Raw genomic sequence first — 27,272 nt, forward strand, 5'->3', positions numbered from 1 at the left:
GTATTGTACCGGTCACAGGTAGGCTCAGTTCTAAGCTGATTAAAACTACGGTTTACTTCTCCACGTGTCTTCGAGTGAATTGATGGTCGCACCACAAACGCCACACAGTGCTTTTCACTACATCTCAAATCATTTTACTGCCAATTAAATGCTTGAGTTTTAGTCATTGGTACAATATAGGCTATGTTATCAATGGTGGTGTAGATTTGAGGAGCCGAATGGCTTACTCCTGCTCTTAATACATGTTCATGTAAAGATTTTGTCATCCACAGACTTGTGAACAGAGTGTAGAGTCATTGCTGGAGTTCTACTTATGTGGAAGTTTACTGTGAGCAGGCTTGGTGGGGTGAAATTGCCAGGATGGGAGTGCTTAATGGGCTCAGTGAAGGTTTACATTGTATATGTGATGTACCGTCAATTACCACGTGACGAGAATGATGAAACAATTGAGGCTTTATTGCACAAGATGTTGTGCCTCCCGCAGAATGGAAGCAGCGCAGGAGAGCCGACACTTTTATACGCCGCCTGCTGGGCAGAACTAGCAGGCAGGGATTTACCGTTGTACCTGTAGTATACGGGCAGTGCCGTAATACATACAATATATCACTAGTGGTGTTTACCACATTCACCCCCTGTTAAAAAAAAGTCCGGCGGGGGTGACGAAAACATTACAAATTAAGTCTGTCGGGGACTTTGACCCTCCACCGCGATCGCCTCAGTCCTGGTGGTGATGTGGGCACCGACGTGGTCGCCTGCAACTCTGGGAGCGTGTTGTCCTCGTCTTCGGCACCCCTGAGTGAATCCAGTGGGAGGACGGATCCCGCTGGGGTGGGGGCTGCAGTGAGGTTCGCTGGACAGAGGGTGAGTGGCGCAGGGGTGAATGAGGCAACCGGGGGAGGGGAGAGGTGTCAGGTCGGGGGTCGTGGGTGGGGACCCAGCGGGTGCCAGGTCCTGGAGGGAGACTGTGTCTTGGGGCCCGTCGGGGTGTGCCACGTAGGCGTACTGCGGGTTTGCATGTAGGAGGTGAACTTTCTCGACCAAGAGACTTCCGGTTGTGGCTATGCCTAGGTAGGTTGCACGTTCGGCAGCTCCCGCCGGGAACGGACTTTTGGGCTCTTCAGAGGGGCCCCAACAGCAATTGTTCGACGGCTCCCAGTGTGGGAAGGTGACAGCAAGGTTCCCCCGACATTATATTGATTGGACCAGGAGTGGAGCCGTGAAAAAAGTGATCCTGGTGCAGCGGAAAGTGCGAGGGTGGAAAAGCAAGATGGCGGCGGGTGGAGACCAAGCAGCGTGGTCGCAGGAGCAGCAGGAATTCCTTAAACGCTGCTTTGCGGAGCTGAAGACAAGAATGCTGGCGCCAATGAAGGAGGCGATTGAGAAGCTTGTGGAGACCCAGAAGGCGCAAGGGGCGGCGATCCAGGAGGTGCGGCAAAAAGCCTCGGAGAACGAGGACGAGATCTTGGGCCTGGCGGTGAAGGTGGAGGCACACGAGGCGCTGCACAAGAGGTGGCAGGAAAAATTTGAGGACCTGGAGAATAGGTCAAGGAGGAATAACCTTCGGATTCTGGGTCTCCCTGAAGGAGTGGAGGGGCCCGATGCCGGGGCATATATGAGCACGATGCTCAATTCGCTGATGGGCGCGGGAGCTTTCCAGAGGCCCCTGGAGCTGGATGGGGCTCATCGGGTCCTGGCAAGGAGACCCAAAGCCAACGAGCCGCCAAGGGCTGTAGTGGTGAGGTTCCACCGCTTTATGGACAGAGAGTGTATCCTGAGATGGGCCAAGAAAGAACGGAGCAGCAGGTGGCAGAACATGGAGATCCGTATTTACCAGGACTGGAGTGCGGAGGTGGCGAAGAAGAGAGCTGGTTTTAACCGGGCTAAGGCGGTTCTCCACCGGAAGGGGTTGAAGTTCGGGATGCTGCAGCCAGCGCGATTGTGGGTCACGTTCCAAGATCGGCACCACTATTTTGAAACGCCTGATGAGGCATGGAACTTTATCCAGACTGAAAAGTTGGACTCAAACTGAGGGTTTGCCGTGGGGGGATGTTTACTGTGTTTACTGCGTTTGGGGAATGTTCTTTTTGTTTCGGTGCTGGGTGGGGATGGATGAATGGATTTGATGTGGGGGCTGTGGGAGAGTGTGGGCGTCGGTGTTGGAGGAGCAGGGCCCCGCGGAGGAAGAGGGGGGGGTGGAGGCCCGGGGATGAGGAGTTGGGGTAAGGCCCCAAACAGGAGCTGCGCCAGAGGGGGCGGGGCCGTTCAGATGGAAAGCGCAGGCTTTTTCCCGCGTGTGGTATTATCAGGTATTACAGTACCCAAGAGGCTGAAGACCATTGGTTAAATCTAGTTTACCATTGGCTGTTGGTATGTAGCTCCGCCTTGACAGGCTGGGTATAAGAACTGGTGCCATCCCAGCAGCCCTCAATTTCTGTACCGAAGCTGCTGGGGAACAGTTCTAGTCGATTAAAGCCTTCAGTTATGTTACAACCTCGTCTTTGATTGTAATTGATCGTGCATCAATTTAATCGACTGCACTTAAGCTGAAAGGATGGATCTCCGAATCAAGACTGCGTGTCTACAACTCAGCCCCCATGCGGAGAACTCGGCGGCGATATTTAAGCACTGGCTGGCGTGCTTTAAAGGCTACCTCGAGACGGCTGGAGGCACCCCCTCAGGAGAAAAGAAACTGCATCTCCTGCACTCGAGGGTAAGCCCTGGGATCTACACCCTCATTGAGGAGGCGGAGGACTTCGATGCTGCGATTGAACTGTTAAAAGGACATTATATCCGCCCTGTAAACCAGGTCTACGCACGTCACCTGCTTGCAAACAGACGGCAAAGCCCCGGGGAATCGTTGGAGGAGTTCTACCGGTGCTGGTGCTGGGCAGAAACTGTGGCTGCCCGCAAGTTTCGGGGAGCGAGCACACGGAACGTCTAATCCGGGATGCCTTCGTAGCAGGTATGAGCTCCTCAGAGATCCGCCAAAGACTCTTAGAAAAAGACACCCTGGGACTTAGAGAGGCACGGGCCCTGGCAGGGTCCATGGATGTTGCCTCCAGAAACGCGCAGTCCTATGCGCCCAGCCGCGTGGCGGCCCCCTGGGCTGCGTGGCATCCCGCAGCGGCAGCCCTTTCCCGTGTCCCCGCAGGCCTGCGCTGTAAGACGGCCCGCTAACTCCGTCGGGCCCCGCTGGTTCTTCTGCGGGCAGGCGAAGCACCCCCGCCAACGCTGCCCGGCCCACACCTCCACCTGCAAAGGGTGCGGCAAAAAGGGCCATTTTTTGGGGGTCTGCCAGGCACGAGCCGTGGCCGCGGTCTCCAGCGACTCCGGACTGCTGCGGCAACCTTCCCTTCAGGCCCCAGGCGGCCAGCACTCACCGCCACCTCCCTATCCTCGGGCCACGACCGACCCACAGGCGCGACCATCTTGCCCCTCGGACACCACGCTGGACGGATGGGCGCCGCCATTTTGTTCATCCCCGCCGCCATTTTGTCCATCCCCGACCACCATGTGCGACCCATGGGAGACGCCATCTTGGATGGGGCCCCAGGACTCCAGCACGGCCGACTACACGCTGCCCGATCACAACCCGCAACTGCTTCATCTGGCCTCGGTGACTGGACCAAAATCGACCTCGGACACTCGCTACAGCAACGACGACGGTCTTCATCAACGGCCATGAGACGTCTTGCCTGATCGGCTCTGGGAGCACGGAGAGCTTTATACACCCTGACACGGTAAGGCGCTGTTCACTTGTTACCCACCCTGTAAACCAAAGAATCTCCCTGGCCTCCGGGTCACACTCAGTGAAGATAAAGGGGTTCTGCCTAGCAAACCTCACTGTCCAAGGTAGGAAATTTAACAAGTTCCGCCTTTATGTACTGCCGCACCTCTGCGCAGCTACCCTCCTGGGGTTGGACTTCCAATGTAACTTGAAAAGCCTGACCTTCAAATTCGGTGGCCCTATACCCCCCACTTACTGTCTGCGGCCTCGCAACCCTTTAGGTCGACCCGCCTTCCCTGTTTGTGAACCTCACCACGGATTGCAAACCCGTCGCCGCCAGGAGCAGGCGGTACAGTGCCCAGGACAGGACCTTCATCAGGTCAGAGGTCTAAAGGCTACTGAGGGAAGGGGTCATTGAAGCCAGTAACAGCCCCTGTAGAGCTCAAGTAGTGGTGGTAAAGATCGGGGAGAAAAATAGGATGGTCATTGACTACAGCCAGACCATCAACAGGGTTACGCAGCTGGATGCGTACCCTCTCCCCCGCATATCCGACCTGGTAAACAGGATCGCGCAAATACAAGGTCTTCTCCACGGTGGATCTCAAGTCCGCTTACCATCAGCTACCCCTCCGCACTAGTGACCGCAAATACACTGCCTTCGAAGCAGATGGGCGGCTCTATCAATTTTTAAGGGTTCCCTTTGGTGTCACTAATGGGGTCTCGGTCTTCCAACACGAGATGGACCGAATGGTTGACCGGTACGGCTTACGCGCAACGTTCCCGTATCTTGATAACGTCACCATCTGCGGCCATGACCAGCAGGACCAAGACACCAACCTCCGAAAATTTCTCATGACCGCAAAAATCCTTAACTTAACGTATAATAAGGATAAATGCGTATTTAGCACCGACCGCCTAGCCATCCTCGGCTACGTGATGCGAAATGGAGTTATAGGCCCCGACCTTGAACGCATGCGCCCCCTTATGGAGTTCCCCCTCCCTCACTGCCCCAAGGCCCTGAAGCGCTGCCTCGGGTTTTTCAGTTATTACGCCCAGTGGGTCCCTAACTACGCAGACAAAGCCCAACCCCTAATCCAGTCCACAACCTTCCCCCTGTCGACGGAGGCCCGCCAGGCCTTCTGCCGCATCAAAGCAGACATTGCAAAGGCCACGATGCGCGCCATCGACGAGTCCCTCCCCTTCCAGGTCGAGAGCGATGCGTCCGACGTAGCTCTGGCCGCCACCCTCAACCAAGCGAGCAGACCCGTGGCCTTCTTCTCCCGTACCCTCCATGCTTCAGAAATTTGCCATTCCTCGGTCGAAAAAGAGGCACAAGCCATGGTAGAAGCTGTGCGACATTGGAGGCATTACATGGCCGGCAGGAGATTCACTCTCCTCACTGACCAACGGTCGGTGGCATTCATGTTCGATAATGCACAGCGGGGCAAGATAAAAAACGACAAGATCTTACGGTGGAGGATAGAACTCTCCACCTACAACTACGAGATCTTGTACCGTCCTGGGAAGCTAAATGAGCCTCCTGATGCCCTGTCCTGCGGAACATGTGCCACCGCACAAGTGGACCGCCTCCGAGCCCTCCACGAGGACCTCTGCCACCCGGGAGTCACTCGTTTTTTCCTCTTCATTAAGACCCGCAACCTGCCCTACTCCATCGAGGAAGTCAGGACAGTCACCAGGGACTGCCAAATCTGCGCGGAGTGCAAACCGCACTTCTACCGGCCAGAGAGGACGCTCCTGATAAAGACTTCCCGTCCTTTTGAACACCTCAGCATGGACGTCAAAGGCCCTCTCCCCTCCACCGACCGCAACACGTATTTCCTGAACGTGATTGACGAGTACTCCCGGTTCCCATTCGCCATCCCCTGCCCAGACATGACCGCAAACACCGTCATCAAGGCCCTCCAAGGTATCTTTACACTGTTCGGGTTCCCCGCGTACATACACAGTGATAGGGGGTCCTCCTTTATGAGCGACGAACTGCGTCTATTCCTGCTCAACAGGGGCATTGCCTCAAGCAGGACGACCAGTTACAACCCCCGGGGAAACGGGCAGGTAGAGAGGGAGAACGGGACGGTCTGGAAGACCGTTCTACTGGCCCTACGGTTCAGGAATCTCCCAGTCTCCCGCTGGCAGGAAGTCCTCCCGGATGCCCTCCACGCCATCCGGTCTCTGCTCTGTACAACTACCAATCAGACACCTCATGAACGTCTCCTTGTCTTCCCCAGGAAGTCCTCCTCCGGGACCTCGCTCCCAACCTGGCTAGCCATACCCGGACCCATCCTGCTTCGGACACACGTGCGGGCGCACAAGAGAGGGTCCACCTGCTGCACGCTAACCCCCAGTACACCTACGTGGCGTTCCCTGACGGCCGGCAAGATACAGTCTCCCTTCAGGGCCTGCCGCCCGCCGGAACCCCTCCCGCACCCGAACCATTAACCCCCCCACAGCACCTCACTGGAGGGTCAGTCCTCCCGCTGCTCCTGCCTAGGCCCTCCCACCCACCGCCGCCCCCTACAGGCACCCCCCTCTCGGGCCAACCGTTTGCCCCACCAGCGCCATCTAGGGGTGACGAAGCTGCCATGGAGGCCGAAGCCACGCTCCCGGAGTCGCAGACGCCCGGACCCCCACCAGAATCACCACAGAGGCTCAGACGATCCAGGAGGACGACCAGGCCACCCGACCGACTGATTGCTACACTGTAACTGTAAATGAACACTGACTGTATATATCTTCCACGCTTGTAAATAGTCTCGAAAGCTCTGTAAGGGGGTATCACGGTACCTCCGTATCTGATCATACCATGTGAGATGCAATTGTTACCACTGGCCACCACCCCCGCCAAACTCCTTTTTAACAGGGGCTAAATGTGGTATTATCAGGTATTACAGTACCCAAGAGGCTGAAGACCATTGGTTAAACCTAGGAGTTTACCATTGGCAGTTGGTATGTAGCTCCGCCTTGACAGGCGGGGTATAAGAACCGGTGCCGTCCCAGCAGCCCTCATTTTCTGTCCCGAAGCTGCTGGGGAACAGTTCTAGTCGATTAAAGCCTTCAATTATGTTACAACCTCGTCTTTGATTGTAATTGATCGTGCATCACCGCGCTAGGGAAGGATGGGGGCGGGCCGGGTGGGAAGGGCAGTGCTGGAGAGGGGCGCACACTGACTGCCAAGGGATGGGGGGATTCTCACACTGGGGGGTCGATGGAATGGTGGGAGAGGTCGGGGTCAGCAGGAGTCAGCTGACTTACAGGAGTGTCATGGGGGGAGCAAAATGGCTAGATGAGGATCTGGCGGGGGGAGGGCGGGAGGGAGGAAACTGGGTTGCTGCTGCATTGGCCAAAGGGGAGCTGGAAGTAGGAGAGGTGGTCGGGGCGGAGGTCCGCCGCCTGGGGGACTGGAGGGTGCGGGAGGCGCGGGCACGTGGCTGGCCTAGAAAAGGAGATGGCTCGTCGGCGGGGGGGGGGGGCGGATAAGAGGCCGGCTGCGGCCAAGGTGCTCGGGGGTTTATGGACCAGATGGAGGGAGTGGATCCATGGAGGTTTGCCAGGCCACAGGCCAGGGAATTTTCCTTCTTTCCCCACGTCCATTGAGCCTACTCCCGGATAGATTTTTTCATTTTGAGTGGGGCGCTAATCCCGAAAGTGGAGGGAACGGAATGCTCGTCCATAGCCATCTCGGACCACGTCCCGCATTGGGTGGAGCTGGAGTTGGGGGAGGAGAGGGACCAGCGCCCGCTGAGGCGCCTCGATGTGAGACTGTTGGCAGATGAGGAGGTGTGCGGGCGGGCGTGGGGGTGTATTGAAAGATACTTGGAGGCCAATGACAACGGGGAGGTGCAGATGGGGGTAGTCTGGGAGGCATTGAAGGCGGTGGTCATGGGAGAGCTAATCTCCATTAGGGCCCACAGGGAGAAGAGAGAGAGCAGGGAGAGGGAGAGGTTGGTGGGGGAGATTTTAAGGGTGGACAGGAGGTATGCAGAGGCCCCCGAGGAGGGGCCACTTAGGGAGCGACGGAACCTCCAGACGGAATTCGACCTGATGACTACGGGGAAAGCAGAGGCACAGTGGAGGAAAGCGCAGGGGGCGGCGTATGAGTATGGGGAGAAGGCGAGTCGGATGCTGGCACATCAGCTTCGTAAGAGGGAGATTGGTGGAGTTAGGGATAGAGGGGGGAATACAGTGCGGAGTGCGGTGAGAATAAACGAGGTATTTAGGGACTTCTATGGGGATCTATAGAGGTCTGAGCCCCCAGCAGGGGCGGAGGGGATGCGACGATGCCTAGATCAGCTGATGTTCCCGAGCGTGGAGGAGGAGCAGGTGGCTGGTTTCGGGGCACCGATTGGGCTGGAGGAGCTGGTTAAAGGATTGGGGAACATGCAGGCGGAGAAGGCCCGGGGCCGGATGGGTTCTCGATTGAATTTTATAGGAAATACGTGGACCTGCTGGGCCCGTTGCTAGTGAGGACTGTTAATAAGGCGAGGGAGGAGGGGATCATGCCCCCGACAATGTCTCGGGCGCTGATTTCTTTGATCTTGAAGCAGGACAAGGATCCATTGCAATGTGGGTCGTATAGACCGATCTCGCTCCTCAATGTTGAAGCTAAGTTGCTGGCGAAGGTGCTGGCTACGAGAATTGACGACTGTGTCCCGGGGGTGATTCATGAGGACCAGACGTGATTCGTGAAGGGTAGGCAGCTAAATACAAATGTGTGGAGGCTCCTCAATGTGATTATGATGCCCTCGGTGGAGGGGGAAGCGGAGGTAGTGGCAGCTATGGACGCGGAGAAGGCCTTTGATCGGGTGGAGTGGGAGTATCTTTGGGAAGTGTTGCGGAGGTTTGGGTTCAGGGGAGGGTTCATCAGCTGGGTCAGGCTGCTATATAGAGCCCCGGTGGCGAGTGTGGCTACGAGCCGGCGGAGGTCGGAGTACTTTCGGCTGGACCGGGGGGCGAGACAGGGGTGCCCCTTATCCCCCTTGCTGTTTGTACTGGCAATTGAGCCGCTGGCCATGGCACTGAGGGAGTCCAGGAAATGGAGGGGATTGGTCCGGGGGGGAGGAACACCGGGTGTCGTTGTATGCCGATGACCTGTTGTTGTATGTTGCGGATCCAGTGGAGGGGATGGCGGAGGTCATGCGGATCCTTAGGGAGTTTGGGGACGTTTCAGGGTATAAACTCAATGTAGGGAAGAGTGAGCTCTTTGTGGTGTACTCAGAGGACCAGGGAAGGGGGATAGACGAGTTGCCGCTGACGAGGGCGGAAAGGAGCTTTCGGTACCTGGGGATCCAAGTAGCTGGGAGCTGGGGGGCCCTGCACAAGCTTAATTTGATGCGGTTGGTGGAGCAAATGGAGGAGGATTTTAAAAGATGGGATATGCTGCCACTCTCACTAGCGGGTAGGGTGCAGTCGGTAAAAATGACGGTCCTTCCAAGGTTTCTCTTTGTGTTCCAGTGCCTTCCCATTTTGAGCCCCAAGGCCTTTTTCAAATGAGTAAGCAGGAGCATCATGGGATTCGTGTGGGGGAATAAGACCCCGAGGGTAAATTGGGTGTTTCTGGAGCGTAGCAGGGATAGGGGGGGGCTGGCGCTGCCGAATTTGTGCGGCTATTATTGGGCAGCCAATGTGGCGATGATCCGTAAGTGGGTAATGGAGGGATCGGGGTTGGCGTGGAAGAGGTTAGAGATGGCGTCCTGTGTGGGCACGAGCCTGAGGGCGCTGGTGACGGCACCGCTGCCGCTCTTGCCGACAAGGTACACCACAAGTCTGGTGGTGGCGGTGACGCTGAAGATCTGGGGGCAGTGGAGGTGACACAGGGGCGAGGTGGGGGCCTCGGTTTGATCCCTGATTCAGGAGAACCATCGGTTCGTGCCGGGAAGGATTGATGGGGGGTTTTGGAGCTGGCATTGGGCAGGGATTAGAAAAATGGGGGACCTGTTCATCGATGGGACGTTTGCGAGCCTCGGGGCGTTGGAGGAGAAGTTTTGGCTACCCCCGGGAAACGCTTTTAGGTACATGCAAGTGAGGGCGTTTGTGAGGGGCAGGTGAGGGAATTCCCGTGGGATTCAGGACAGGGTGATTTCGGGTGTATGGGTTGGAGAAGGCAAGGTTTTGGCGATTTATCAGGAGCTGCAGGAAGAGGAGGAGGCCTCGGTGGAGGAGTTAAAGGGCAAGTGGGAGGAGGGGCTTGGGGAGGAGATAGATGAGGCCTGTGGGCTGCTGCCCTGAGTAGGGTTAATTCTTCCTCCTCTTGCGCCAGGCTTAGCCTAATACAGTTCAAGGTTACTCACAGAGCGCATATGACAGGGGCGAGGTTGAGTAGGTTCTTTGGGGTGGAGGACAGATGTGGGAGGTGCTCGGGGAGCCCGGCAAATCACGTCAATATGTTCTGGTCGTGCCCGGCGCTGGATGGGTTTTGGAGGGGTTTTGCGAGGACTATGTCCAAGGTGGTGAACACCCGGGTCAAGCCGAGCTGGGGATTCGCATTATTTGGGGTATCGGACGAGCCGGGAGTGCAGGAGGCTAAAGAGGCCGGTATTCTGGCCTTTGCGTCCCTGGTAGCCCGGCGGAGGATTTTGCTACTATGGAAAGATGCGAAGCCCCCTAGTGTAGAAGCCAGGATCAATGACATGGCAGGGTTCATCAAGCTGGAGAGGATAAAGTTTGCCTTGCGCGAGTCTGTGCAGGGGTTCCTCAGGCGGTGGCAATCGTTCCTAGACTATCTCGCGGAGCGTTAGGAGGAGATCAGCAGCAGCAGCCGCCCGGGGCGGCAGGGCAGGGGGGGGGTTCTCTTGGGATGGTGTTTGGGTTAAGGTGGGGGTTTTATTCCTATTTGTGCTTTTTACTGTTATGGGGGGTTACTGTATATGGGGGAAATCCAATGTATAATTTCTACTTGTTGTGTTCTTGCTTTCTTTTTGTTGGGGGGTGGGATGGGGGGGGTTTGTTGAAAAATCTGAATAAATATATATTTTTTAAAACAACTTTCTCGACCAAGGGGTCCGATTTATGGCTCCGCACATGCTTCCAGTGGAGGACGGGTCCAGGAGCTGTCAGCCATGTTAAGAGCAAGACCCTGGAGGTGGTCTTCCTGGCGAAGGCAAACACACGTTTGTGAGGGGTCTCATTAGTGGCGGTGCAGAGGGGTGACCGGATGGAGTGGAGCACGTCGGGGAGGACCTCCTGCCAGCGGGAGACCGGGAGATTTTTAGACCGCAGGGCCAGCAGGACAGCCTTCCAGACCGTCCCGTTCTCCCTCTCCACCTGCCCGTTTCCCCGGGAGTTGTAGCTGGTCGTCTTGCTCGAGGCGATGACCTTGCTGAGCATGAACTGACGCAGCTCATGGCTATTTAGCACAGGGCTAAATCACTGGCTTTGAAAGCAGCAGCACGGTTCAATTCCCGTAACAGCCTCCCCGAAAAGGCGCCGGAATGTGGCGACTAGGGGCTTTTCACAGTAATTTCATTTGAAGCCTACTTGTGACAATAAGCGATTTTCATTTCATGAAAGAGGATCCCCGATCGCTGTGGATGTAGATGGGGAAACCGAACAGAGTGAATATGCTGTGCAGGGCTTTGATTACCGTGGCAGAAGTCATGTCGGGGCATGGGATGGCGAAAGGGAACCAGGAGTACTCGTCAATTATGTTGAGGAAGTACACGTTGCGGTCGGTGGAGGGGAGGGGCCCCTTGAAGTCCATGTTGAGGCGTTCAAAGGGGCGGGAGGCCTTCACCAGGGGCGCTCTATCTGGCCGGTAGAAGTGCGGCTTGCACTCTGCGCAGACTTGGCAGTCTCTGGTGATGGTCCTGACCTCCTCAATGGAGGAGGGCAGGTTGCAGGCCTTGACAAAATGGAAGAACAAGGTGACCCCCGGGTGGCAGAGGTCATAGTGGAGAACCCGGAGTCGGTCCACTTGTGCGCTGGCACATGTACCGTGGGATAGGGCATCAGGGGGCTCGTTGAGCTTCCCCGGGCGATACAAGATCTCATAATTATAGGTGGAGAGCTCGATCCTCCACCTCAAGATCTTATCACTTTTGATCTTGCCCCGCTGTGTATTATTAAACATGAAGGCAACCGACCGTTGGTCAGTGAGGAGAGTAAATCTCCTGCCGGCCAGGTAATGCCTCCAATGTCGCACAGCTTCCGCAATGGCTTGGGCCTCCTTTTCGACCGAGGAGTGCCGAATTTCAGAGACATGGAGGGTGCGGGAAAAGAATGCCACGGGCCTGCCTGCCTTGTTGAGGGTGTCGGCCAGAGCTATTTCCAATGTATCGCTCTCGACCTGAAAGGGGAGGGACTTGTCAACCGCGTGCATCATGGCCTTGGCGATGTCTGCCTTGGTGTGGTTGAAGGCCTGGCAGGCCTCAGCCGTCAGGGGAAAAACTGTGGACTTGATGAGTGGGCGGGCCTTGTCCGCATAATTAGGGACCCACTGGGGGTAATACGAGAAAAATCCCAGGCATCGTTTCAGGGCCTTGGGGCAGTGGGGGAGAGGGAGTTCCAGGAGGGGGCACATGCGGTCGGGGTCGGGCCCTAGGACTCCATTTTCCACGACATCGCCAAGGATGGCTAAGCGGTTGGTGTGGAACACGCATTTCTCCTTATTGTATGTGAAATTAAGGAGTTTGGCAGTATGGAGGAATTTTTGGAGGTTTGCGTCGTGGTCCTGCTGATTGTGGCCGCAGATGGTGACGTTATCTAGGTAAGGGAAGGTGGCCCGCAGCCCGTACCGGTCAACCATTCGGTCCATCCCTCGCTGGAAGACGGAGACCCCATTGGTGATGCCAGAAGGAACTCTGAGGAAATGATAGAGGCGGCCACCTGCTTCGAACGCAGTGTATTGGCGGTCCTCCAGGCGGATGGGGAGCTGGTGGTAGGCGGACTTGAAGTGAAATGAAAATTGCTTATTGTCACAAGTAGGCTTCAAATGAAGTTACTGTGGAAAGCCCCTAGTCGCCACATTCCGGCGCCTGTTCGGGGAGGCTGTTACGGGAACTGTCAGCCATGTTAAGAGCGAGACCCCGGAGGTGGACTTCCTGGGGACTTCCTACGGGAACTTCAAGTCAACTGTGGAGAAGACTCGATACTGCGCAATCTGATTGACCATGTCAGATATGTGTGGGAGGGGGTACGTGTCGAGCTGCGTGTACCGATTGATGGTCTGACTGTAGTCAATGACCATCCTGTGCTTCTCCCCAGTCTTCACTACCACTACTTGAGCTCTCCAGGGACTGGTGTTGGCCTCAATGATCCCCTCCCGCAGAAGCCGTTGGACCTCCAACCTGATGAAGGTCCTGTTCTGGGTGCTGTACCATCTGTTCCTAGTGGCGACGGGTTTGCAGTCCGGGGTGAGGTTCGCAAACAGTGAAGGTGGATCGACCTTAAGGGTCATGAGGCCAGTGAAGGTCCGCCGAATTTCAAAGTAAGGCTTTGGCGATGGCATTGAAAGTCCAGGCCGAGCAACAGGGCAGCGCAGAGGTGGGGGAGGACGTAGAGCCTGAAGTTGCTGAACTCTACGCCCTGGACGGTGAGGGTCGCGATACAGTTCCCCTAGATTTCAACGGAATGGGATCCGGAGGCCAGGGAGATTTTCTGGGTGACGGGGTGTACCGGGAGGGAGCAGCGTCTTACCGTAGTGGGGTGGATGAAACTCTCTGTGCTCCCGGAGTCAAAGAGGCAGGTCGTCTCGTGCCCGTTGATCTTCACCGTCGTCGTAGCGTTCGTGTGGTTGCGGGGCCGAGACTGATCCAGGGTGATGGAGGCGAGCTGCGGAAGATACTGGGAGGTCCCGGGCTGATCAGCAGTGGCGGAGGTAGCAGTAGGCGACGAACGGCCAGACGAGCAGGGGTCCTGAGGCAAGGTCCAAAATGGCGCCGATGATGGCAGCGCCCATAGGGCGCTCATGGCGGGCGGCATCAAAGATGGCGGTGCCCACGGGCCGCACGTGGCTTGCGGAGGAGAAGATGGCGCCGCCCCTGGGTCGCAAGTGGAGGGTGTAGAACTGCCGGGCCTGGAAGCAGCGGCGACCGACCGGGCCTGGCAAACAGAAACAAAGTGTCCTTTCGTCCCACAGCCGTTGCAGGTCGCACTCCGCGCCGGGCAGCACTGCCTTGGGTGTTTACTTTGTCCGCAAAAATAACACTTGGGCCCCCAGAGTTGGCTGGCTGCTGCGCAGCGCAGGCTTGCGGTGAGCTGGAGTCGGCAGCTGGTGGGGCCCACGATGCCCACAAGGGTGCCGCGCGGTCGGGGGTGTAGGACTCCAGGTTACGGGAGGCCACTTCAAGTGAATTAGCTAGCTGCCTAGTCTCCACAAGATCGAGCATATCCCCTTCCAATAGTCGCTGGCGAACGTACGTAGACTTCATCCCCGTGACATAAGCGTCTCTGATTAATAGTTCGGTGTGTTGGACTGCCGAAACTGCCTGGCAGTCACAGTTCTTACCGAGGTTCTGTAGGGCCCGCAAGAAATCGTCCAGAGTCTCCCCGGGGAGTTGCCATCTCGTGGCCAGGAGGTGCCTGGCGTACACTTGATTCACTGGTTTAACGTAATGTCCCTTTAGGAGCGTCATCGCTTCTGAGTAGGTGGGCGCATCCCGGATGAGGGGGAAAATTTCAGGGCTCACCCGTGAGTAGAGGACTTGGAGCTTCTGTGGGTCCGAGGGTTCTTCAGTGGCTGCTCTGAGGTAGCCTTTGAAGCAGGCTAGCCAGTGGTCAAAGATAGACGTGGCGTTGGCTGCTTGAGGGCAGACTGCAGGCGATCAAGCTTGATTAGGAGATCTATCTTTTAAAATCCTGTGCAATAAATTGATGTACCGTCAATTACCATGAGACGAGAATGATGGTGAAACAATCGAGGCTTTATTGCACAAGATGTTGTGCCTCCTGCAGCTGGAACCAGAATGGAATCAGCGCAGGAGAGCACACACTTTCCTACGCTGCCTGCTGGGCGGAGCCAGCAGGCAGGGATTTACCATCGTACCTGTAATATACGGGCAGTGCCGTAATACATACAATATATCACTAGTGGTGTTTACCACAATATGATTCTCAAGAATCTTAACCATTGACTTTAATATTGTCCTTTTGTCTACTTACCTACTATCCCACTCTTCCTTGGTGCTTTTTTTTTAATAAACATTTTATTGAGGTATTTTTGGTTTTACAACAACAACAAAATAAACAATGTACATGAATCTACAAACATAGTGCAAAAGCCTGCTTCCTCCCTTATAGGTCCCACCTTTATTAACCCCCTACTCTAAGCTAAACTAGCTTCCTTGGTGCTTTTTATCTACTTACCTACTATCGCACTATTCCTTGGTGCTTTTTATGAGTTTTTTAAAATATCATGATAAAGTTGTGTTGCATTGTAGGTACTAAAAATATCTTGTAGCGAGAAGCAGCAATCAACAAAATTTTCAAGACTTGTTGATCAAGAAAATACCGATATGATTGTGAACCATGGGACAGCACAGTGGCGCAGTGGTTAGCAATGCTGCCTCACTGCGCCAAGGTCCCAGGTTCGATCCCGGTCCTGGGTCACTGTCAGTGTGGAGTTTGCACATTCTCCCTGTGTCTGCGTGGGTCTTGATGTGTTATGTATTCTGGGATAACACCGGCTGCAACTCAATGCAGCTTTGACCAAAAGATACTCCAGACTTTGAAATAAGTTCAATGTGATTCATTGAACCATTAGCACAGTTCTCTATGAGTTTGACTCTCCTGCTAATCTTGCTCTTGTAACTCAGTCTAACTAACCAGTCTGCTCTAAGCCACGTGGTGGGTGTGATGCTTCTGATCTGCCCCTGTCCTACTCTCTAAGTGTCGCCTGTGGAAAGAGAAAGAGCATGTGTGCCCTGTCCTTATATATGGGTTTTGTAATGCCCCCTTGTGGTAATGTCACCTCTGGGTGTCTTGACTGCCCATTGGTCGTGTCCTATTCTATGTGTTCATTAGCTGTATGTCTGCATGTCATGACATCTCCGTTGCTCCCTCTAGTGTTTACTTAGTTGTAGTGTATTTACATTAACCCCTTGTGTATATACAGTGATGCATATCACCACAGGCCTCACCCCCACAACTCAAAGATGTTCAAGCTAGGTGAATTGGTCACACTAAAATTGCCCCTTAACTGGAAACAAATAATTTGGTATTTTAAATTTATTTTTAAAAATGGTTGTGAACCATGCAGTCTTTGTCTTCTGGCCTCGTAAAAGTTGTGTTACACAGAGACACCTGAGGATTCCAAGGCTTCTCACTGACATAGAAGGCCCAACATGTTCCATCATTCCACTTTGTTGCTTAGGCATCTTCTATGGAATTGACAAGACCTTGGGCAAATATGACTTTACTGTCACAGTTCTTATGGTGCAATGTGCAGAACACGTAGACGAAGGCTGAGGCAGTCACAAAAAACAATCTTATCATCTGCACATTGTTGGAAATAACTAATGGATATTTTCCCATCAAATCAATGCTAATAAAATACAATTTGTACTTGGTTTGTTTAATAGTTGCAGTGGGATCGCCTATATGCTGCACACAAACCAACGCTGCATTTTATTGTTGCTGCTCTTAATATGCCACACATATATCAGACAACATTTGTAACCGGAGTGCAGCACGTGGCGCATAGGTTAGCACAAACCCTAGACAAATCCCCAACACGACTTTCCAGCCGTGAAACAAAAGAACTCCTACATTACTCACCCTTCACTCCACCCCCCCATCCCCCTCCCCCAGCTAACAGTGACCAAGGGCTGGATGCTCTGCACCCTGACTCCGAAATCGCAGCCGGGACAGAGAATCCATTCCCGCCACAAAATGGAGACCGCCACCAGTTCCTCGATTCTCCGAGCCCCGAAATGCGGCGTACTCGAGGTGGACTGTTCCTCATACTCCCCGGCATTCTCCGCCCCTGACCGGCCGAAGTCCCGACAATGTGGATCTAATGTGTTCCTGCCGGTCGGGATACTACTGCCATGGTCGGGGGCGGGCCGATCGAGGGCAGGGAGGGCCTTATATGGCACCGGGCTAATTTTGGGCGGCCAGTCGGGTCAGGCGCGCAGCCGATCGGGGGCACTATTTGGAAGGTCCAGCTCCGCGGTCTGAGTCCACCATGGAGCACGGCATGGCCGCTGGAGCCCACCGCCGTGCGCATGCGTGGCCTCTGACCCTGAAATGTGGGGGGGCCATATCTGCAGCTAAAGCTGGGAGCTTCCTGATGGTTCACTGCTAGTCCCCTGCACGGCTATGAATATGTGGCCCTTTCACGCCAGTTTTTCTGGCGCGAAAAGCCCCAGTTTTTACGGCGGGGTGAGGACATAGTCCCAAAAACGGAGAATCCAGCCGCAATTCTCTGGAATACAATATAAATGGCCACCATCGCTGGTAGAACCCTTTAATCAACCTCTCATGGTGTATTTGACCTATTTTAGGTGCAAAAACGCAATAAAATCCCCCAGCCATGCCAAAGCACTTGGCGGTGTCGTCAACCTCCAGCCCAACAGGATCCGCCTCCACGCCACTGAGGCGAACAAAGAAAAAAGAACAAAGAAATGTACAGCACAGGAACAGGCCCTTCGGCCCTCCAAGCCCGTGCCGACCATGCTGCCCGACTAAACTACAATCTTCTACACTTCCTGGGTCCGTATCCTTCTATTCCCATCCTATTCATATATTTGTCAAGATGCCCCTTAAATGTCCCTATCGTCCCTGCTTCCACTACCTCCTCTGGTAGCGAGTTCCAGGCACCCACTACCCTCTGCGTAAAAAACTTGCCTCGTACATCTTCTCTAAACCTTGCCCCTCTCACCTTAAACCTATGCCCCCTAGTAATTGACCCCTCTACCCTGGGGAAAAGCCTCTGACTATCCACTCTGTCTATGCCCCTCATAATTTTGTATACCTCTATCAGTTCTCCCCTCAACCTCCTTCGAAGGCCAGGACATCCCTCCCCGCACCCATCCAGCACATCGGAAACCCCAAAGAAAACCCCCAAAGGGTTCTAGCTCAATATTTAGGATCGCCAACATGTTGCTGAAAAAGGACCTCCAAAAAATCACCAGCTTAGAACTGGACAAGAACATGTGTGTGTGTGGTGTGTGGGCCCCCTCGAGCAGCACTCTGAGCTTTCCTTCAACCCCTCGAAAAAAACACTCATTGTAGCCTGAGTGAAGTACGCTCGAAACACTACCTTTAGCTGGAACAGGCTCAATCTTGCACACAACAATGTGGCGTTCACCCTCCGCAGCCCCTCCCTCCATAAATCCTCCTCCAGGATTGGCCCCAACTCAAGGCCTTAAAAACTGGCCAATGGTTCAATTTCCAGCGCAAATAACAAGGGAGACATCCGACACCTCTGGCTTGTCACCCAATTCATGGTGTTGGTACAACACTAGCAAATGCACCCACGACACAAATGCAGGGCCAAACCCAAACATGTCTAACACCGCAAAAAGGTACCCCCACTCCATCCAGTCTAATGCCTTCTTTGCATCCAATGATACAATTATCTCCGATTCCGGCCCAGCCACAGGAGTGAGCACCACATTCAACAACCGCTTCATGTCAGACCACAACTTCCGTCCCTTCACAAACCTCGTCTGATCTTCCCCCATTACCTGCGGAAGGCAAGGCTTCAGCCTCAATGCCAATACCTTGGTGTCTACATTTAACAGGGAGATCGAGTGATTCGACGCACACTCTGTGAGATCCTTATCCTTTTTCAAGAGCAGTGAGCTGGATGCCTGCCCCAGTGTCTCTGGGAGGGCACCCCGTGCCAAAGTGTCCCTAAACATGTCCAGCAACAATGGAGCCAACTCATCCGAAAACCTCTTATAATATTCCACTGGGAACCCATCTGGCACTTGTCTTAGATAAATCATAGATTATCATAGAATTTACAGTGCAGAAGAAGGCCATTCGGCCCATCGAGTCTGCACCAGCTCTTGAAAAGAGCACCCTACCCAAGGTCAACACCTCCACCCTATCCCCATAACCCAGTAACCCCACCCAACACTAAGGGCAATTTTGGACACTAAGGGCAATTTATCATGGCCAATCCATCTAACCTGCACATCTTTGGACTGTGGGAGGAAACCGGAGCACCCGGAGGAAACCCACGCACACACGGGGAGGATGTGCAGACTCCGCACAGACAGCGACCCAAGCCGGAATCAAAGCCGGGACCCTGGAGCTGTGAAGCAATTGTGCTATCCACAATGCTACCGTGCTGCCCTTAAGAACAAATTAATCTACACTATATCATTCTACCGTAATCCATGTACTTTTCCAATTGCTGCTTGAAGGTCCCTAATGTTCCCGACTCAACTACTTCCACAGGCTGTGCATTCCATGCCCCCACTACTCTCTGGGTAAAGAACCTAACTCTGACATCCCCCCTATATCTTCTACCATTCACCTTAAATTTATGTCCCCTTGTAATGGTTTGTTCCACCCGGGGAAAATGTCTCTGACTGTCTACTCTATCTATTCCCCTGATCATCTTATAAACCTCTATCAAGTTGCCCCTCATCCTTCTCCGTTCTAATGAGAAAAGGCCTAGCACCCTCAACCTTTCCTCGTAAGACCTACTCTCCATTCCAGGCAACATCCTGGTAAATCTCCTTTGCACCTTTTCCAAAGCTTCCACATCCTTCCTAAAATGAGGCGACCAGAACTGTACTCCAAATGAGGCCTTACCAAGGTTTTGTACAGCTGCAACATCACTTGGCGGCTCTTAAATGCAATCCCTCTGTTAATGAACGCTAGCACACCATAGGCCTTCTTCACAGCTCTATCCACTTGAGTGGCAACTTTCAAAGATGTATGAACATAGACCCCAAGATCTCTCTGCTCCTCCACATTGCCAAGAACCCTACCGTTAACCCTGTATTCCGCATTCATGTTTGTCCTTCCAAAATGGACAACCTCACACTTTTCAGGGTTAAACTCCATCTGCCACTTCTCAGCCCAGCTCTGCATCCTATCTATGTCTCTTTGCAGCCGACAACAGCCCTCCTCACTATCCACACTCCACCAATCTTCGTATAGTCTGCAAATATACTGACCCACCCTTCAACTCCCTCATCCAAGTCATTAATGAAAATCACAAACAGCAGAGGACCCAGAACTGATCCCTGCGGTATGCCACTGGTAACTGGGATCCAAGCTGAATATTTGCCATCCACCACCACTCTCTGACTTCTATCGGTTAGCCAGTTCGTTATCCAACTGGCCAAATTTCTCACTATCCCATGCCTCCTTACTTTCTGCATAAGCCTACCATACGGAACCTTATCAAGTGCCTTACTAAAATCCATGTACACTACATCCACTGCTTTACCTTCATCCTCATGCTTGGTCACCTCCTCAAAGAATTCAATAAGACTTGTAAGGCAAGACCTACCCCTCACAAAACCGTGCTGACTATCCCTAATCAAGCAGTGTCTTTCCAGATGCTCAGAAATCCTATCCTTCAGTACCCTTTCCATTACTTTGCCTACCACCGAAGTAAGACTAACTGGCCTGTAATTCCCAGGGTTATCCCTATTCCCCTTTTTGAACAGAGGCACGACATTCACCACTCTCCAATCCCCTGGTACCACCCCTGTTGACAGTGAGGACGAAAAGATCATTGCCAACGGCTCTGAAATTCATCTCTTGCTTCCCATAGAATCCTTGGATATATCCCGTCAGGACCGGGGGACTTGTTTATCCTCAAGTTTTTCAAAATGCCCAACACATCTTCCTTCCTAACAAGTATCCCGTAAGGGATCCCGCATCCCTAACAAGCTCCCGTAACAGCCTCCCCGAACAGGCGCCGGAATGTGGCGACTAGGGGCTTTTCACAGTAACTTCATTTGAAGCCTACTTGTGACAATAAGCGATTTTCATTTCATTTCATTTCCTCGAGCTTACCAGTCTGTTTCACACTGTCCTCTTCAACAATATGGCCCCTCTCGTTTGTAAATACTGAAGAAAAGTACTCGTTCAAAACCTCTCCTATCTCTTCAGACTCAATACACAATCTCCCGCTACTGTCCTTTATCGGACCTACCCTCGCTCTAGTCATTCTCATATTTCTCACATATGTGTAAAAGGTCTTGGGGTTTTCCTTGATCCTACCCACCAAAGGTTTTTCATGCCCTCTCTTAGCTCTCCTAATCCCTTTCTTCAGTTCCCTCCTGGCTATCTTGTATCCCTCCAATGCCCTGTCTGACCCTTGTTTCCTCAGCCTTACATAAGTCTCCTTCTTCCTCTTAACAAGACATTCAACCTCTCTTGTCAACCATGGTTCCCACACTCGACCGTCTCTTCCCTGCCTGACAGGGACATACATATCAAGGACACGTAATACCTGTTCCTTGAACAAGTTCCATATTTCACTTGTGTCCTTCCCTGACAGCCTATGTTCCCAACTTATGCACTTAAATTCTTGTCTGACAACATCGTATTTACCCCTCCCCCAATTGTAAACCTTGCCCTGTTGCACGCACCTATCCCTCTCCATTACTAAAGTGAAAGTCACAGAATTGTGGTCACTAACTCCAAAATACTCCCCCACTAACAAATCTATCACTTGCCCTGGTTCATTACCAAGTACCAAATCCAATATGGCCTCCCCTCTGGTCGGACAATCGACATACTGTGTTAGAAAAGCTTCCTGGACACACTGCACAAACACCACCCCATCCAAACTATTTGATCTAAAGAGTTTCCACTCAATGTTTGGGAAGTTGAAGTCACCCATGACTACTACCCTGTGGCTTCTGCACCTTTCCAAAATCTTCTCCCAATTTGTTCCTCCACATCTCTGCTACTATTGGGGGGCCTATAGAAAACTCCCAACAAGGTGACTGCTCCTTTCCTATTTCTGACTTCAACCCATACTACCTCAGTAGGCAGATACTCCTCGAACTGCCTTTCTGCAGCTGTTATACTATCTCTAATTAACAATGCCAACTCCCCACCTCTTTTACCACCCTCCCTAATCTTATTAAAACATTTATAACCAAGGACCTCCAACAACCATTTCTGCCCCTCTTCTATCCAAGTTTCCGTGATGGCCACCACATCGTAGTCCCAAGTACCTATACATGCCTTAAGTTCACCCACCTTATTCCTGATGCTTCTTGCGTTGAAGTATACACACTTCAACCCATCTCCGTGTCTGCAAGTACTCTACTTTGTCAGTGTTCCCTTCCCCACTGCCTCATTACACGCTTTGGCGTCCTGAATATCGGCTACCTTAGTTGCTGGACTACAAATCCGGTTCCCATTCCCCTGCCAAATTAGTTTAAACCCTCCCGAAGAGTACTAGAAAACCTCCCTCCCAGGATATTGGTGCCCCTCTGGTTCAGATGCAACCTGTCCTGCTTGTACAGGTCCCACCTTCCCCAGAATGCGCTCCAATTCTGGAGAATTGGAATTTCTCCAGTTCTCTGAGAGAACTGAAGCCCTCTATGCTTCTACGCTGCCTGAATCTCCTCCAGGCCCAGTGGTGCCTCTAGCTCCTTCCACAATTCATCCCCACCTTGGGGAACTCCAAACCCCCCAGGAACTCTGCCTATACTCCGGCGTATACAACCTCTCAAAATAAGCTCTAAACCGGGGTGGAGACAGCCTACTTTCCAAATCCCTAACCTGAACAATCTCCCTGGCTGCCTCCTGCCACCTTAGCTGGTGAGCCAAGAGATGACTGGCCTTCTGCCCATACTCATACACCGCCCCTTCCGCCCGCCTCAATTGCCGCACCTCCCTGCCAATAAACAGCAGGTCAAACTGCATTTACAGTTTTTTCCTGCACGGCAAAAGCTCCGGGGTCCGGACCCTTACATACCTATGATCCACCCCTAGAATCTCATCCACCAGTTTCTGTCACTCCTCCCTCGCGTCCACATCCATATGTGCCTTAAACGCTGTGATCTCTCCCCGATCACCGCATTCAGCGCCTCCCACAAAGTGCAGGGAGAGACCACCTCGTTATCATTATGTTCCACATACTCCCTTATGGCTCTCGAAACCCTCACACAGAACCCCAAGTACGACATCAGCCCCATGTCTAACCGTCACCCCCTACAACACTCCCGACCGACCTCCAGCAGAGCCCTACCACTGTGGGGCATGATCTGAAGTAACCACCGCCAGGTACTCAGCCTTCCTCACGCCTGTGAGAGGAATCCAACTCACAATTAAAAAATCAATCCTCAAATACACCTTGTGTACCGAAGAAAATACGAGAACTCCTTCTCCCCAGGGTGCGTAAACCGTCACGGATCTGCCCCCCTCTGTCTCCTCCATAAACGCAGACAATACCTTCGCCATCCCAGCCGGGACCAACGATTTTGACCTGGGGTGATCCACCTGCAGGTCCAACACACAGTTTAAATCACCCCCAAAATCAATTGGTGGGTGTCCAGATCCGGTACTGTAGCCAACAACTGCTTCATAACCGATACATCGTCTCAATTCCAGGCGTACATATTCACTAGAACCACCGACGTCCCCTCTAAGAATAATAATATTTTATTGTCGTAAGTATGAAGTTACTGTGAAAAGCCCCTAGTCGCTTCATTCCGGCGCCTGTTCAGGTAAGCTGGTACGGGAATTGAACCTGCGCTGCTGGCCTTGTACTGCATCACAAACCAGCTGTCTAGCCCACTGAGCCAAACCAGCCCCTACAAATGCCCCTGCAACTATCATGTACTACCCCCCCCCCCCCCCAATCAGCTTTAGCCCTCTCCGCTCGGAACCAAACTCTCTTATTAATTAAGATCGCCCGCACCCCAGGCCCTACCATCAAAGCCCGAGTCAAACACCTGGCCCACCCAGGTTTTTTGGAGCCCATGTCCAAATCCCAGCATCCTTACCATTCTCCTCTTTCCCTCCAATTACCATATTAATCCTCCTGATTTACCATCCTCCATGACCCTGGACTCCAGGAAAAATTCCCCCATTAACCTCCAAGAAAAAGAACAAAGACATAACACACTATATTGCAATATTTACAACCACCCCGACCTAACTTTCACATACAAACTCCCACCAGCTCTCCTCAAACCAGTCCCAGCCCTTTGCCCTTGATGAAGGCCTCGGTCTGCTCCAGCGTGTTGAAATAGTGATCCTTCGAGTCCAACGTGACTCAGCCTTGCTGGATACACCACCCCAAACCGCACACCCTTATTGTACAGCACCGCCTTTGCCTTATTAAAGGCCGCCCACCACTTCACCAGTTCGGTACCAATATCCTGATAGATGCACACCGTCCGGCCCAAGATTCTTCTTGGCCCATTCTAGGACCCGCTCCTTCTGGTAAAACTCTGAAATCAGAGGATCACCACGGCTCATTCGGCCATGACACATGTCACAGAGCCCGACCTGCCCTGTCCAAATCTAGGGGTTCGAACACTTCATCTTTCCCCTCACCAATCGAGAGAACATTTCTGAAAAATACTCGGCTGGCCTCGTGCCCTCCATTCCCTCCGGCAAAACCACCACTCTCTCCGGCAAACCCACCACTCTCTCTGACGAACCCACCACTCTCTCCGGCAAACCCACCACTCTCTTCGACAAACCCACCACTCTCTCCGGCAAACCCACCACTCTCTCCGGCAAACCCACCACTCTCTCCGGCAAACCCACCACTCTCTCCGGCAAACCCACCACTCTCTCCGGCAAACCCACCACTCTCTCCGGCAAAACCACCACTCTCTCCGGCAAACCCACCACTCTCTCTGACAAACCCACCACTCTCTCCGGCAAACCCACCACTCTCTCCGGCAAACCCACCACTCTCTCTCCGGCAAACCCACCACTCTGAGATTCAGGCCTCGACCTGTTCTCCAGATCTTCAGGCCCTTATTCCTGCGCGTCATGAGCAGCATCTCAGCTTCCAAAGAGACAAGCTGATCTTCATACCTCGACAAGGCCTCCTCCACGCCTTTCAGCATCTTCCTTTGCTCCTTCATAGCTTTGGCCGCCTTGTCCAGCTGCTGCTGTATCAGACCCAATGCCTCCTCGATGTTGGCTTTGAACGACTCTTTAATTTCTTTCCCTTGTTCCTCAAATTGCCCATCTATCTGCCTTCCAAACTTCTCCAACTCGTGCGCCATCATCCCAGCCAGCATCTCTACTGTGATGGGTGCAGCCACCTCCACCATCTTTTCTCTCCCAGATTCCTTTGTCGGGCTACCAGCCATGGATTTCTTTCCCATGGCTTTTCTCACCGAAGCTTTTGACATTCCTCTGACCCCTTTCCATTCTCCACACCAACCTACTGGGTTGGAACGCAAAATCTCCTGAGAAAACGGGCAGAAGGGATCAAAACAACGTGCGACTTGCTCTCGTGTGCGATCCCCAGAGGTTCTACTCACACATTTCTGTGATGGTTTGGTCAATTATTCTTAAAATTTAGAGTTCCTAATACTTTTTTTTCTAATTAAGGGTCAATTTAGCGTGGCCAATCCACCTAGCCTGCACATCTATGGGTTGTAGGGCTGAGACCCACGCAGACATGGGGAAAATGTGCAAACTCTTCACGGACAGTGACCCGGGGCCGGATCAAAACCGGGTCCTCTGCGCCTAGAGGCAGCAGTGCTAACCACTGCGCCACCGTGCCGCTCCAATAGTTTGGTAATTGATTGGTGAATCTTGAAAGGAGAAAACATATCATGCATGATTGAGGGTTAAGGCAGCAACGGAGTGGTGGTGGAATAAGGGTCTCGGAAACAGCAGGATCTTCTCCTGTGGATGGTTGTAGTTTGTTGGTATGAATGCAAATCCTTTGCCCAGGTCAAAAGAACTATTCATCCATGTCTATTTCCAATTCCAGTTCAAATCTGCGTGGTGTAAATACTTGGATCCCTTGATCACCAACGATGTGTCTTATCAGCGACTTAGCAAATACTCGGCTCTCTGTGGGGCCGAGTGTCAAGCCTGTATGTAGCCCATAGCAACCAGCATTTAGTTACACGCGCTAGACACACACACACACACGGCACTGACGAGTTCCAGTAAATACACGGTCCTGTTGCTGGGTTTCAGAACCGGGACAATCGATTTGAATCGATAGCAATGGCGAAAGCAACAATCAAATCGACGATTGCAATTATTCTCCGCGGGTTTTGAAGAATATTCAATGCAGCAAGTTTTGTACCAGTACGTGCAACTAAAAAATCGTGTAAAACAAAATGAGCAATTTATAAAAAGGAAATTAATTCTCAGCTCTCTTGTTCCCTCGAGCTAGAACAGACTTAAAAAGCTAAAGCAAAGGAAGCTGTATTAAGATCGGAAAATTATATTTTGAATGCAATAAATTGATACTATAAATAAAGAAAAGGGACATCAGTATTTTGTTTCTTTGCAAACATAAGTGAAGTTCTTCAACTGCACTTGTCCCTGTAATACTGAAGATTATCGATAGCCAAGGCAAATGAAAACTCTCTGGCCAGCCACCGTTAATAGGCTTACACTAGATCTCAACAATGCCACATTGTGTGTCCGCCTCTTTGCTTATGATGTTATTGCTGCAGATGCAATGCGTTTAAAAGAGATCATGGAAACAATTATATATACTTTTTAAAGTTACCATGTCTTCTGGGGTTCTGGTCATTAATCCCCTTCCGATCTCGGTCCCAATGCAAAACTTTTCCCGGTGCTTTTCAAGCAGGAAGGGGGATTTGAAAGTCATCTTACAACACGAACAACTCAGGTACCTCGGCGTCATTCCCGACCCATGAGTAGCAACAAAGTGAGCCAAACTCTGCAACCAGCTTTCGGGGCTGGGACCCGCCTTCCGCGATGCCAGCTAGCGGTGGGAGTCAGCTGGCTGGCTGACACTGCGAGTTCGGCAGTCAATTGAGTTGCTTTCTGAAAGCAAAACAGAGAATGGTGGAAATGCTCAGCAGGTCTGGCAGAACCTGTCGGGAGAGAAAACAGAAGTGCAGTTAACTCCAAACGTAAATATGGCTGATAATTCACCTCATGGTCAATAACCAGGAGGCATAGATCTAAGGTAATCGGTAGGAGGATTTGAGGAGACGGGAGGAGAATTTGTCTTCACTCCAAAGTGGGGTGGGCCCTGGAATTGTCTGAAAGCGTGGTGGAGGCAGAAACCCTCATTGCGTTTTTAATAAATGAAAATGCACGAGTGTGGTTGCCTACAGCAACACAAACAAGAGCTGCAAAGAGGGATTCAACTGGATAGCTCTTTTGGGCTGCACAGACATGATTGACTAATTACTTCTAATGCTAACAATTTTACAGCACGGTGGCACAGTGGATAGCACTGCTGCCTCACACTGGCAGGGATCCGGGTTCAATGCCGACTTTGGGTGACTGTGTGGAGTTTGCACTTTCTCCCTGTGGCTGCCTGGGTTTCCTCCAGGTGCTGTTTCCTCCCACAGTCCAAAGATGTGCAGGTTTGGTGGATTGGCCACCCTAAATTTCCCCTTAGTGTCCAAAAAAGATATGGAGTGATTAAGGGATTATTGGGATAGAGCAGGGGTGGAGTGCTTTTTCAGTGGGT

General features: G+C 52.6%; 1 protein-coding gene across 4 annotated transcripts in view; it reads right to left on the minus strand.

Moving 5' to 3' along the window:
- LOC140429739 (coiled-coil domain-containing protein 17-like) overlaps positions 1–26,862 on the minus strand; it is a 78,090-nt gene extending 51,228 nt beyond the window's left edge. Inside the window, exon 1 of one of the 4 annotated variants that reach the window (XM_072517096.1) lies at positions 26,726–26,862. Coding sequence is in view for 2 of the 4 variants with exons in the window: in XM_072517094.1 (XP_072373195.1) it covers positions 26,334–26,471 (138 nt within the window). In the remaining 2 variants the exon portion in view is untranslated. Of the gene's footprint in view, positions 1–26,320; positions 26,622–26,725 lie in introns of those variants that run through there. The other 3 variants (XM_072517094.1, XM_072517093.1, XM_072517095.1) reach the window with 3 other exon arrangements.
- Positions 26,863–27,272: the final 410 nt, after the last annotated feature.

Source organism: Scyliorhinus torazame, chromosome 9 (genome assembly GCF_047496885.1).
Source record: "Scyliorhinus torazame isolate Kashiwa2021f chromosome 9, sScyTor2.1, whole genome shotgun sequence".
NCBI classification, from domain to species: Eukaryota; Metazoa; Chordata; class Chondrichthyes; order Carcharhiniformes; family Scyliorhinidae; genus Scyliorhinus; species Scyliorhinus torazame.